This window comes from Balaenoptera acutorostrata, chromosome 11 (genome assembly GCF_949987535.1).
Source record: "Balaenoptera acutorostrata chromosome 11, mBalAcu1.1, whole genome shotgun sequence".
Lineage (NCBI taxonomy): Eukaryota > Metazoa > Chordata > Mammalia > Artiodactyla > Balaenopteridae > Balaenoptera > Balaenoptera acutorostrata.
In genome coordinates, this window is record NC_080074.1 from 15,197,666 (window position 1) to 15,210,110 (window position 12,445).

A 12,445-nucleotide genomic window follows, 5' to 3' on the forward strand; every position below is an offset into this window, starting at 1 on the left:
GCTATTTATATGATGGTTTGGTTTTCTCATTTCTTTCAACATTTTCTAGAACCTTCCTTAGTTCACCAGAATCTTGTAAGCCAGTCGGTTGGTCAGTTAGCAAATATTTATTGATATAGGCCAGGCAGAGACATAATTTCTACCTTACTTTGTCTTCAGTCTAATGGATATAGACTTTTTGGTCTAATATTCTTTCCCATTGCTTTCCACTACTCTGAAAATGTTTTCCTCTTTTAAAAAATCCCCCTCTTGTGATAACCTATAATGGAAAATAATCATATATGTATATACATATATATATATAAACTGAATCGCTTTGCTGTACACCTGAAACTAACACAATATGGTAAATCAACTATACTTCAATAAAAAATTTCTCTCTTATGCCTGCCTAGGCAGGACACATCCATTTACAATTCTTTGCCTACAGTGATATTAGCATGACTACACATCAGTATGGCTCACCATTTGTTAAAACGTGGAAATACTTCTATACCAGTTGGTAAATAGCCACTAATCTAAGCCCCAGGAGTGTTCCTCTCACTCCCATAATCCCATCCATCTCTACCTATCCCCTCTCAAGGACCCTGGACCACTCCCAGGACAACTAAAGGATCAAGGAAGGCCTAGAACAGATGGCAACTGGACCTGCCTTCCAGAATGTGGAGGACTTCACGCTTGTTTATCCCACTCCTCACATTTCCTCCAGCCCTCAGATTACTCATTGCTTGATCAGAGACCCTCCTCTCCTACTGGAATTCCTTCCCCTCAGCTCTCACTCTTATTCCTCTGTGCTTTCCTCAGTGTGTCTTCACCCTGATGCTGCCCAGCTTCTTCCTGTAGATTGTCCTTTATTACCCAAACCAACTCCATAGAGCTGAGACATCACACTGAATGCATAAGGCCATAGCAGTTTTAAAATATTGAAATACCTCAGTATCTAATAGTAAATAGTCACTACTCAGAGTCCCCCACCCCAACCCCCCACATACGCCAACCACACTGGCCACTCCTCCAGGACTTCCTCTGTGCTGCCCGTGATCCGGTACCTAACCTCTCCGATCCTGCTCCAGAACTGTGGCCAACATCTGTTCTGATGGGTGAATGTGCTCCGCTAGTGTATAAATGCTTTGTTAACCACCTCTGCAAAGAACCATAATATAATGTAGAGTGAAATGAGGGCTATTCCTTTACTTATGATTCATTGATTCCTTCTACCAATACTTATCAATCACTCACTGTGTCCAAGACACCAAGCAAGCCAGGCTCTAAAACCTCCAAACCTGAAAAGACCTTTGCCCTCATGGCACTTACATTCTGGTAGGGGAGACAGACAATAAGTAAAAAATAAACATAGACATGTGAATAAATATATATTTTGACTGAGGGTTCAAAAGGAAATGAGATTAGCTTAGGGAAGTCAGAAATGGCTTCAGAAAGAAGGCTATGGTTACAATGGACCTTAAGGATGCACAGGGTTTCTGCAGGCCTGAGTAGAAGGGAACAGCATAAGCATGGATATTAGTCAGGAAACATGGGGTGAGTTTGGGGACTTGTCTGGACAGGGGTGGGCGGGGGGGCAGAATTATACGGAGGAGGCTCCTGGGAGATCAGGTGAGAAATGTAAACAGGATAACTGAGCCAGCCTCTTCTCACACCTGAAGATGGATTTATGTACTACAGAACAGACAAGTCAAGACCCTAATTCTCAACCTCATGGCCCTCTTGCAAAATGCCCTCATGAGCATTCAGCAGTCTGAGCATAGGCCCACTGTATGAGTGGGGCAGCTTGTGCACTAGACAAAATGCCAACACAAGGGATGAATGGAGCCTCCTTTTCTCTCCCCACCAAGCTGGATACACTAGTGTGGGATTTTCCTAGAACACTTTCTTCTGGCCCCACTTTGTGCCAGAGGCTGGTATATCTCCAGAGGGCACCTTTTCTCATTTCACACAAAAGCGCAAGATAGACTAGCAATAGCCCTACTCGGACACTCCCTCCCCTGATCAGACTGCTCTGCTCCTTTCAAATAAATTCTCTGCAACACCCCTTTGTCTGCATTATCCCTTTCCTACCTCTCTGGCCTTACCCGAGAGCACACACAAACCCCTTTATCAAACTTCTTGCTTATCTTGGCCAAGCATAGACCCTCACTCTCTCTCTCTCTCTGTGTGTGTGTCTCTCTCACACACACACCCCTCTTACAATGACCTTTGCCTTCATCTAGACTGCTCCTGGGTCCCAGCCCCTCTATGCATCCTTCCCTGCCCAGCTGGCCTGACTCCTCGCTCTGTCTAAATGCACAGCTCCTACAGCTTCCTCTTCCCTGACCACACCCACAAATGCTTCCCTGATTTCTTTCATGTTTGTGTGTTAACTCCGTGGGTATCTGTGTGAATGCAGTAAGGATAGCTCACCCAGCTTGTAAACTCCCAGAACTAGAAACAAAGCCTGTAAATGTATTACTCACTCAGCTGTGAGTCTCGTTAAAAGAAACCTATGTCACTGTTGCTGTTGGTACCTCTGCTTCATTCATCAAGAAAGTGGAGTGACATTAATTCATCAAGTCCATTAATTCAATAAGTATACATTGAACACTTACTCTGTGTCAAGTTCTAGGAATATAACAGTGAATAAGATGTGGTCTTTCTCCTTGGAGAAGATGTTTATTAAGTTTTTCCATGTGTCTACTATGTGCCAGGCATTGTACTAGACTCTGGAGTTATAGAAGTAAGATAGACAAGTAAAGACAATCACATTGCAGGATGGTACATATTAAGATCAAGGACTGCACTGAGTACTGTGGAACCTCAGAAGGTGGGGTACCTGGCCCACTTCATGGTTTCAAGGAAGAGACATTAATTCATTCATTCAATCAATCAATCAATCAATATTTACCCATTAATTATACTACATAAAAGATGTAGTATATACTACATCTTATAGTAATTAAGTAATTTATGTTAGTAAATTATACTAACATAAAGATGTTAAAGGGGCTTCCCTGGTGGCACAGTGGTTGAGAATCTGCCTGCTAGTGCAGGGGACACGGGTTCGAGCCCTGGTCTGGGAAGATCCCACATGCCAAGGAGCAACTGGGCCCGTGAGCCACAACTACTGAGCCTGCGCATCTGGAGCTTGTGCTCCGCAACAAGAGAGGCCGCGATAGTGAGAGACCTGCGCACCGCGATGAAGAGTGGCCCCCACTTGCCGCAACTAGAGAAAGCCCTTACACAGAAACGAAGACCCAACACAGCCATAAATAAAAATAATTAATTAATTAATTAATTAATTAATTTTAAAAAAATGTTTAAAAAAATATTTACCCATTGCCTACTGTGTGCCAGTCGCTGTTCAAGGTGCTGAAGTGATGAAGTCCTTCACCATGAAGCCTAAAAATTCCAGTAGGAGAGACAGAAAATAAATAAGAACTGTAGACTATACTAGGTGATGACAAGTGCTTTGGAGAAAAGTAAAGCAAGGGAAGCATGGGGAATATCGAGGTCATGGGGGAGGGTGTTTCGTATAGAGTGGATAGGAGAGGCTTCACTGAGACAACACTCAAGATACCTGAAGAAAGCGAAAGGCCCAGCCATGTGGTTATCTGGAGGGTGACTCTGCCAGGCAGAGGGAACAATAAGTGCAAAGACCTGGGGTACAGGCTGCTTAGAGTGACAGGAAAGATCTAGTCAGCCGGTGAGGCTGGGGCCAGGTGAGCCAGGCGTGTGTGCTAAGGAAGGTCAACGAGGAGGTAGAGGTGTGGGCAGGGCAGGGCCTTGCAGTTGGTGGAAGGGCTTTGGCTTTTATGCTGCATAAGATGGGGAACCACTGGAGGGTTTTAATGGAAAAGGGGGTAGGGGTGATGAGGTCTGACTTTCATTTTCAAAGGCCCACTCTGGTGTGGAGAATAGCCAGAAGGGGGCAAGGGAACCTGAGAGACCAGTAAGGAGGCAGTTGTAAACATCCACATGAAATGATACTGGCTGGTGTAGTGGTTGGAGGGATAGTGGTGGAAGAGGTGAGCCTGCCTCCAAGTCCATCGTGTGTCAAAATGGCCTGGTAAGGGGAGCTTTCACAGAGGGAACATTGGAGCTGGCCCTGGAGGATGCATTCACCAGACAGATGTGGGTATGTGACCCAGAGGCAGAGAGACAGAGAAAGAGATGTATGTGCATGTGTGTTTACATTGGGAGGGTTATAGAAAAAGCCCTCAATCATGCGAGAACTGACAAATTGAAGAATAGCAAATAGCTCAGTGTGGCCAGCTCAGAACACTACCACTTAGACAGGAGGAGAGATAGGAGCTTGGAAGAAGTTTGGAGCCAGTTGTGAACGGCCTTGATTGCCATTCTAAGAGCTTAGACCTGTCTGTCCTTTGGGCCAAGGAGAGTCATCAAGGATCTTTAAGCAGATAAGTGGTTGCTTCACATCCACTGAGGCCACCTTTCCAAACTAGACTCATTTGTTCTAAAACTCAAGAATTCCCCCCATCCCACGCCCATTATCCTTCCCAAGGCATACCCAAATTGCTATATTTTTTGTAAGGCTCTTGTATTGCATTGCATTATATCTTACTGTGTTACAATCATCTGTGTGTGTATGTCTGATTCACCCACTATTCTGTGGGAAGCAAAGGTCAGGGGCCACACATAGGTCATCTCTACATCCTCAGCACCTAGAATACATGCCGGTGTGTTCAATAAATGATTACTGGATGGATGGATGGATGGATGGAGCAAGTTCTGGAAGTAAGCAATGAAAATAAGAAAGCCTAGACATGCTAGATGGAATTGGCCAATGAAAAAGTTAAGAATAATAAAGGGACTATAAATGTTGACTAATTGCAGATGTGTACAAAGATGGTCCAAGTCCTCTGGGGATGTTTCCTCCTGTGGAATCTCTACATCTCATCCGCTCAGACCATTTACCCTGGAATCAAGGCGAGGGCTACTCAGAGGGCTCTGGACTATGGTGAGTTGGATGCTTTCAGAAGCCAGGCTGTACTCATCCCTCAGGTGTAGTCTGTGACCCAAATCCAGAAGCTCGGATTGGTGTGTCTCATGACTGAGACAAGCTCTACAGTGGGGTGATTCAGAGCTACTAAGATGGCTGGGGGAAAAGTGTTGTCTAAAAAATAATCACCTTAACAATAGGCATATCCAAACATAGGCACAGATTCATATTTTCCCTCTCTCTCTCCCCCGCACACGCATATACAATGAACATCTTAGAGCATATAAAGTACTTGGAACAGAATCTCACAATAGCAAATGCCCAGCAAATATTACCTACTGTTATTTTCACATATGTGAACAGACACCTCCACAGTTGCTAATGTCCCCACGTTACAGATGAGGAAAGTGAAGGACAGAGAGATTTTGTAACTTGCAGAGTCACACAAGCTAGTAAGTGAGTATTGGGATTCAAACCTAAGCTGTCTGATAGTGCCTTCGGTTCCATCGTTCCATCCTTTACATTCTATCTTTACATCTCCATATTACAGTAGTATTCACAGTATTATAGAGGATAAAATCTGCTCTTCTTAATCTCCAAAAAGGATAGGATAAGTGGAAGTGAGCTTAAGCTGTAAAGGAAGGGGTAAAAGCAAAACTTCCTCCTTGAGAAGGTAAAAATGAAAAGATCATTCTTCGTTACTGTGTAAATTACTTTTCTCAAGCTCTTTAATGTGGAAGAGGGCTCTATTTCTCCACGAGCTCAGAGAAATGTGTTCTGTGGTGCTATTATATAAAGATGGGTTTATTCCAGGATTAAACAAAAGCAGTGGTTGCTAACCTTTTTGGAGTGCTGGGATCCTTTGAGAATCTGATTAAAATGTGAACCCTGAAAAAATTTCCCCTAAAAAATGAGATAGATACTCATACATGTGACCCACTCACAATCTTTTATTAGAATTTCAGGGGGTTCAAGTGTTCCCAACAGTCCATGGACCTCCAGTCCAAAATTCCTGAATTTAAAGAATCTAGGCGGGAAAAAGGACAATGTAGAATAACTTTCTGGAACTGGCCATCAGGTATAGATTCTGGAGCCAAACGGCCCAGATTTGACTACTGGCTCCCCCAGTTCTTAGCTGTGTGACTTAGGCAAGAATTAACCTCTTTGAGGCTCAGTTTCTTCATCTGTAAAATTGGATAATGATGATACTTTGTACTTTTCCTATAACACTGTCCTGTGTTAACATTCTCTCATGCTGTTAGCTCTGGGTTCTTGGACAATTTCACTAGCCTCTCTGAGAACCAGTGTTTTCTTCTGCAAAGTAGGGACAATAATAACCACCTGGTTAGAATCCTGTTTTCTCAGAATCTAAGAGCATGGCTTACTTAATAAATTTAACTTGTGTGTTTAATGATATTATGCCATCATCATCTTTGTTATCAGTAAACATTTTCTTTGGTTGCTTCCCAGGCATTCAAGCTGGGATGGAGATGATTGAGCAAATGGTCAAGAAAAGAAACATCCCAGATTTAAAAGGTTCTGAATCTCTTGAATTTCTGAAAATTGATTATGTGAACTACAATTTTAAAAAGTAAGTAAAAGAGAAGAGCATTTTTAGCAGTGAAATTAATCTTTAAAATCTCAGCGTTGTGGATATGCCACTGTGAGTCCTGGTGTAACACCAGGATGGAGTAGAAGTTAACCAACCTTTGGTGAAAGGCTTATCAAGTAAATCACCCAGGAAAGAGGGGTCATGGAGCCAGCACGTGGTGTTTGGGTCAGAATGCATGGGTCCAAGTCACATCCCTGTTGCACACTCGTTGTGCACCTGGCGAATCTGCTCAGGGACTCAGTGTCCTCTCCTCACTCCTAAAATGAGAGCTCTCATTCGGTGCAGATGTCGGCCGTGGGCACCTTGCCCCCAGAATTCTAAATGAAATTCTTGTTCATTTCATTGCTACCCCTACCCCCATAAACTTAGATGCAGAGTTCAATACCAGTCTCACAAACAAATCTGCTCTCACTACATCTTGTCTTATTTTGTAAAGTTTAGTCAAGACTTCAGAGGTCATAGGAGTGGATTACAAGGCACAGGGCTTTCTGCCCTTTTACTATCTAGACCTCCTCTTCTTCTCTGGAGCAACGTCAGTTTCTTCCCCTGGTCTCATGCATAGCAGTTCCATCCACTCCTGGGTACCAAAGGATCATCCTAAATACTTTTCCAAGTAATTTTCCCACCAATAAACTTCTCTTCCTAAGAAGAATTCTGGTGGTAGCTATAATCTTTTCTACCATGTTACAGCAATAAATCAAATGTCAGAACCTGTAAACAATAAAAAGCAGATCATGTAACAAATGTGAAGATACTTGATAAAACTGAAGCTGCTGAACACGGATTAGTTGATATACTTAGTGATAGCATAAGACCATCAGTGTAAGAACAATGGAATTACCACATTGATCCAGATCCTTGTTTCACCCAGCCAAGAGTTTTGAGATTATATTTATATTGTTACCCACCCTCTCAGATTGGGTGGACCCCAACTGGGTCCTTCTCATGCCAGATGAATGAGACAAGGTTCAGCAAAGCAGAGCAGAAACTTTATTCGTTGATCAAGGAATGGAGAAGGGAGAGCTCGTGCTCTAAAGACACCTTCTCCCCATGGGAGGAAAGTGGGAGACGTTTAAGGGGTAAGAGGCCAGTACATCATCAGAAACTGGGGAAAAGGGCAGAGATTTCCAGGAACAGTGCTGCATGCACAGTCCCTTGTGCCCAGCAATCACTGTGCCTAGCAAAGTACAAGTCCCCTCTTTGGGCGGAGATCTTAGCACGGTGATGAGGCAAAGGCAACTTTTGGGCGCTTCTAGGTTTCCTTGGCACAGACACTGCTCTTGCACTTAGGCTGGAACTGATTCAGGGCGGACGACTGTAGAGTTTCCTTTGAGGTGTAACTGATAAACATCTTTGACAAACATCAGGTGTTTTGGAACAAGAATAGAAATAGGTTAAAGCAGAGATCTTTCAGCTCCCTGGGGCATGTAGGGGTGATGGTACGAACTAGGAAAAATGTTCAGCTGAATATAACAGAAAATTAGAGTGACTTAGATGAAATAGGGGTTCATTTTTGTCTCACAAATAATAAGCTCTGAAGAAAAATCGTACAGATGAACCTATTTGCCGGACAGGAATAGAGACACAGACATAGGGAACGGATGTGTGGACACAGTGGGGAGGATGAATTGGGAGATTGGGGTTGATATATGTGCACTGCCATGTGTAAAACAGATCGCTAGTGGGAACCTGCAGTATAGCACAGGGAGCTCAGCTCGGTGCTCTGCGGAGACCTAGATGGATGGGATGGGGTGGGTAGTGGGAGGGAGGTTCAAGTGGAGGGGTATATGTATACATATAGCTGAGTCACTTCATTGTACAACAGAAACTAACACTACATTGTAAAGCAACTATACCCCCCCCAAAAAATAGTTGAAGAATCCTATTGAAGCCCCACAATTTCATCAGAATACAACTGTCTTGTATTTTTCTGTTACCCCATCCTTAACTCTGGCCTCTGGCTTCAGTTGCCTCATGGTCTAATACGACAGATGCTCTAATTATAATACAGTCAGCCATTCAACAAGGATTTGTTGAGCACCTACTGTGTACTAAGGCTTTGTTCTAGGCATAGGGTATAGTGTAGTGAATGACACAGATATGCCTTTAGTGTCCAGTGAGAGAGACGAACATTAAATATATATTTACAAATCTAATGATTTAATTACACTGTTGATAATGCCACAGCAGAAAAATCCAGGGTGATTCCTGTAATATAAAGTGAAGGTAAAGATGAGGAGAAACAGGTATTCCCATGCATTGCTAGTGGGAGCAGATAAACTGGTACAATAATTTCAGACCTGTGCTGTTCAAACAGGAGCTGCTAGCCTCATGTCACTACTGAGCACTTGAGGTATGATTAGTGCAACTGAGTACTGGATTTTTAATTTTTTTAATTTCAATTTTAATATAAAAACTCACATGATTCAGTTACTGAAGAACTTTTAAGTCTGGAACAATTTGAGTATGTAAGTTTACTCTTTCAATTGAAAATTTTATCAACTCTAAATACAGGTCAAGAATTTCTGATGAAAACGCAATATCTAGATTGAGGTACATCATGAATATAAAACACATACTGTATTTTGAAGGTTTATTTTTGAAAAAGGAAAATAAAATACCTCATTAACAATTTTTATATTGATTACATGTTCAAATTATAATATTTCCCATTTTTAATGTGATTAGATAGTTAAATTACATATATGGCTCACATTATATTTCTATTAGACAGTGCTATTTTAGGAGGTGATTTTTTTTTTTAGTTGTTTGTTTGTTTGTTTTATACTGCAGGTTCTTATTAGTCATCAATTTTATTTTATTTATTTTTTTTATTTTTTTATTTTTTTAGTCATCAATTTTATACACATCAGTGTATACATGTCAATCCCACTCACCCAATTCAGCACACCACCATCCCCACCCTACCGCAGTTTTCCCCACTTGGTGTCCATATGTCTGTTCTCTACATCTGTGTCTCAACTTCTGCCCTGGAAACCGGCTCATCTGTACCATTTTTCTAGGTTCCACATACATGTGTTAGTATACGATATTTGTTTTTCTCTTTCTGACTTACTTCACTCTGTATGACAGTCTCTAGATCTATCCACGTCTCAGCAAATGACTCAATTTCGTTCCTTTTTATGGCTGAGTAATATTCCATTGTATATATGTACCACAACTTCTTTAACCATTCATCTGTCGATGGGCATTTAGGTTGCTTCCATGACCTGGCTATTGTAAATAGTGCTGCAATGAACATTGGGGTGCATGTGTCTTTTTGAATTATGGTTTTCTCTGGGTATACGCCCAGTAGTGGGATTGCTGGATCATATGGTAAATCTATTTTTAGTTTTTGAAGGAACCTCCATACTGTTCTCCATAGTGGCTGTATCAATTTACATTCCCACCAACAGTGCAAGAGGGTTCCCTTTTCTCCACACCCTCTCCAGCATTTGTTGTTTGTAGATTTTCTGATGATGCCCATTCTAACTGGTGTGAGGTGATACCTCATCGTAGTTTTGATTTGCATTTCTCTAATAATTAGTGATGTTGAGCGTCTTTTCATGTGCTTCTTGGCCATCTGTATGTCTTCTTTGGAGGAATGTCTATTTAGGTCTTCTGCCCATTTTTGAGTTTAATTTTTTATTTATTTATTTATTTATTTATTTATGGCTCTGTTGGGTCTTCGTTTCTGTGTGAGGGCTTTCTCTAGTTGTGGCAAGTGGGGGCCACTCTTCATCGCGGTGCGCGGGCCTCTCATTATCGCGGCCTCTCTTGTTGCAGAGCACAGGCTCCAGACGCGCAGGCTCAGTAATTGTGGCTCACGGGCCCAGCTGCTCCGTGGCATGTGGGATCTTCCCAGACCAGGGCTTGAACCCGTGTCCCCTGCATTGGCAGGCAGATTCTCAACCACTGCGCCACCTGGGAAGCCCCTGCCCATTTTTGGATTGGGTTGTTTTTTTCTTTAATATTGAGCTGCATGAGCTGTTTATATATTTTGGAGATTAATCCTTTGTCTGTTGATTCATTTGCAAATATTTTCTCCCATTCTGAGGGTTGTCTTTTCGTCTTGTTTATGGTATCCTTTGCTGTGCAAAAGCTTTGAAGTTTCATTAGGTCCCATTTTTTTCTTTTTGTTTTTATTTCCATTACTCTAGGAGGTGAATCAAAAAAGATCTTGCAGTGATTGATGTCAAAGAGTGTTCTTCCTATGTTTTCCTCTAAGAGTTTTATAGTGTCTGGTCTTACATTTAGGTCTCTAATCCATTTTGAGTTTATTTTTGTGTATGGTGTTAGGGAGTGTTCTAATTTCATTCTTTTACATGTAGCTGTCTAGTTTTCCCAGCACCACTTATGAAAGAGACTGTCTTTTCTCCATTGTATATCTTTGCCTCCTTTGTCATAGATTAGTTGACCATAGGTGCGTGGGCTTATCTCTGGGCTTTCTATCTTGTTCCATTGATCTATGTTTCTGTTTTTGTGCCAGTACCATATTGTCTTGATTACTGTAGCTTTGTAGTATAGTCTGAAGTCAGGGAGTCTGATTCCTCCAGCTCCGTTTTTTTCCCTCAAGACTGCTTTGGCTATTAGGGGTCTTTTGTGTCTCCATACAAATTTTAAGATGATTTGTTCTAGTTCCGTAAAAAATGCCATTGGTAATTTGATAGGGATTGCATTGAATCTGTAGATTGCTTTGGGTAGTATAGTCATTTTCACAACATTGATTCTTCCAATCCAAGAACATGGTATATCTCTCCAATTATTGGTATCATCTTTAATTTCTTTCATCAGTGTCTTATAGTTTTCTGCATACAGGTCTCTTGTCTCCCTAGGTAGGTTTATTCCTAGATATTTTATTCTTTTTGTTGCAATGGTAAATGGGAGTGTTTCCATAATTTCTCTTTCAGATTTTTCATCATTGGTGTATAGGAATGCAAGAGATTTCTGTGCATTAATTTCGTATCCTGCAACTTTACCAAATTCATTGATTAGCTCTAGTAGTTTTCTGGTGGCATTTTTAGGATTCTCTATGTATAGTATCATGTCATCTGCAAACAGTGACAGTTTTACTTCTTCTTTTCCAATTTGTATTCCTTTTATTTCTTTTTCTTCTCTGATTGCCGTGGCTAGGACTTCCAAAACTATGTTGAATAATAGTGGTGAGAGTGGACATCCTTGTCTCGTTCCTGATCTTAGAGGAAATGCTTCCAGTTTTTCACCATTGAGAATGATATTTGCTGTGGGTTTGTCATATATGGCCTTTATTATGTTGAGGTAGGTTCCCTCTATGCCCACTTTCTGGAGAGTTTTTGTCATAAATCGGTGTTAAATTTTATCAAAAGCTTTTTCTGCATCTATTGAGATGATCATATGGTTTTTATTCTTCCATTTGTTAATATGGTGTATCACATTGATTGATTTGCATATATTGAAGAATCCTTGCATCACTGGGATAAATCCCACTTGATCGTGGTGTATGATCCTTTTAATGTGTTGTTGGATTCTGTTTGCCAGTATTTTGTTGAGGATTTTTGCATCTATATTCATCAGTGATATTGGTCTGTGATTTTCTTTTTTTGTAGTATCTTTGTCTGGTTTTGGTATCAGGGTGATGGTAGCCTCATAGAATGAGTTTTGGAGTGTTCCTTCCTCTGCAATTTTTTGGAAGAGTTTGAGAAGGATGGGTGTTAGCTCTTCTCTAAATGTTTGATAGAATTCGCCTGTGAAGCCATCTGGTCCTGGACTTTTGTTTGTTGGAAGATTTTTAATCACAGTTTCAATTTCATTACTTGTGATTGGTCTGTTCATATTTTCTGTTTCTTCCTGGTTCATTCTTGGAAGGTTATACCTTTCTAAGAATTTGTCCATTTCTTCCA

At 41.3% G+C, this 12,445-nt stretch overlaps 1 protein-coding gene across 1 annotated transcript in view; it reads left to right on the plus strand.

Moving 5' to 3' along the window:
- Window positions 1-12,445, plus strand: part of BPIFC (BPI fold containing family C) — a 49,899-nt gene that overhangs the window by 3,828 nt on the left and 33,626 nt on the right. The window contains exons 4-5 of the mRNA XM_007165718.3: window positions 4,849-4,972; window positions 6,425-6,545. Of these exons, the coding sequence (XP_007165780.2) occupies window positions 4,849-4,972; window positions 6,425-6,545 (245 nt within the window). The remainder of the gene's footprint in view (window positions 1-4,848; window positions 4,973-6,424; window positions 6,546-12,445) is intronic.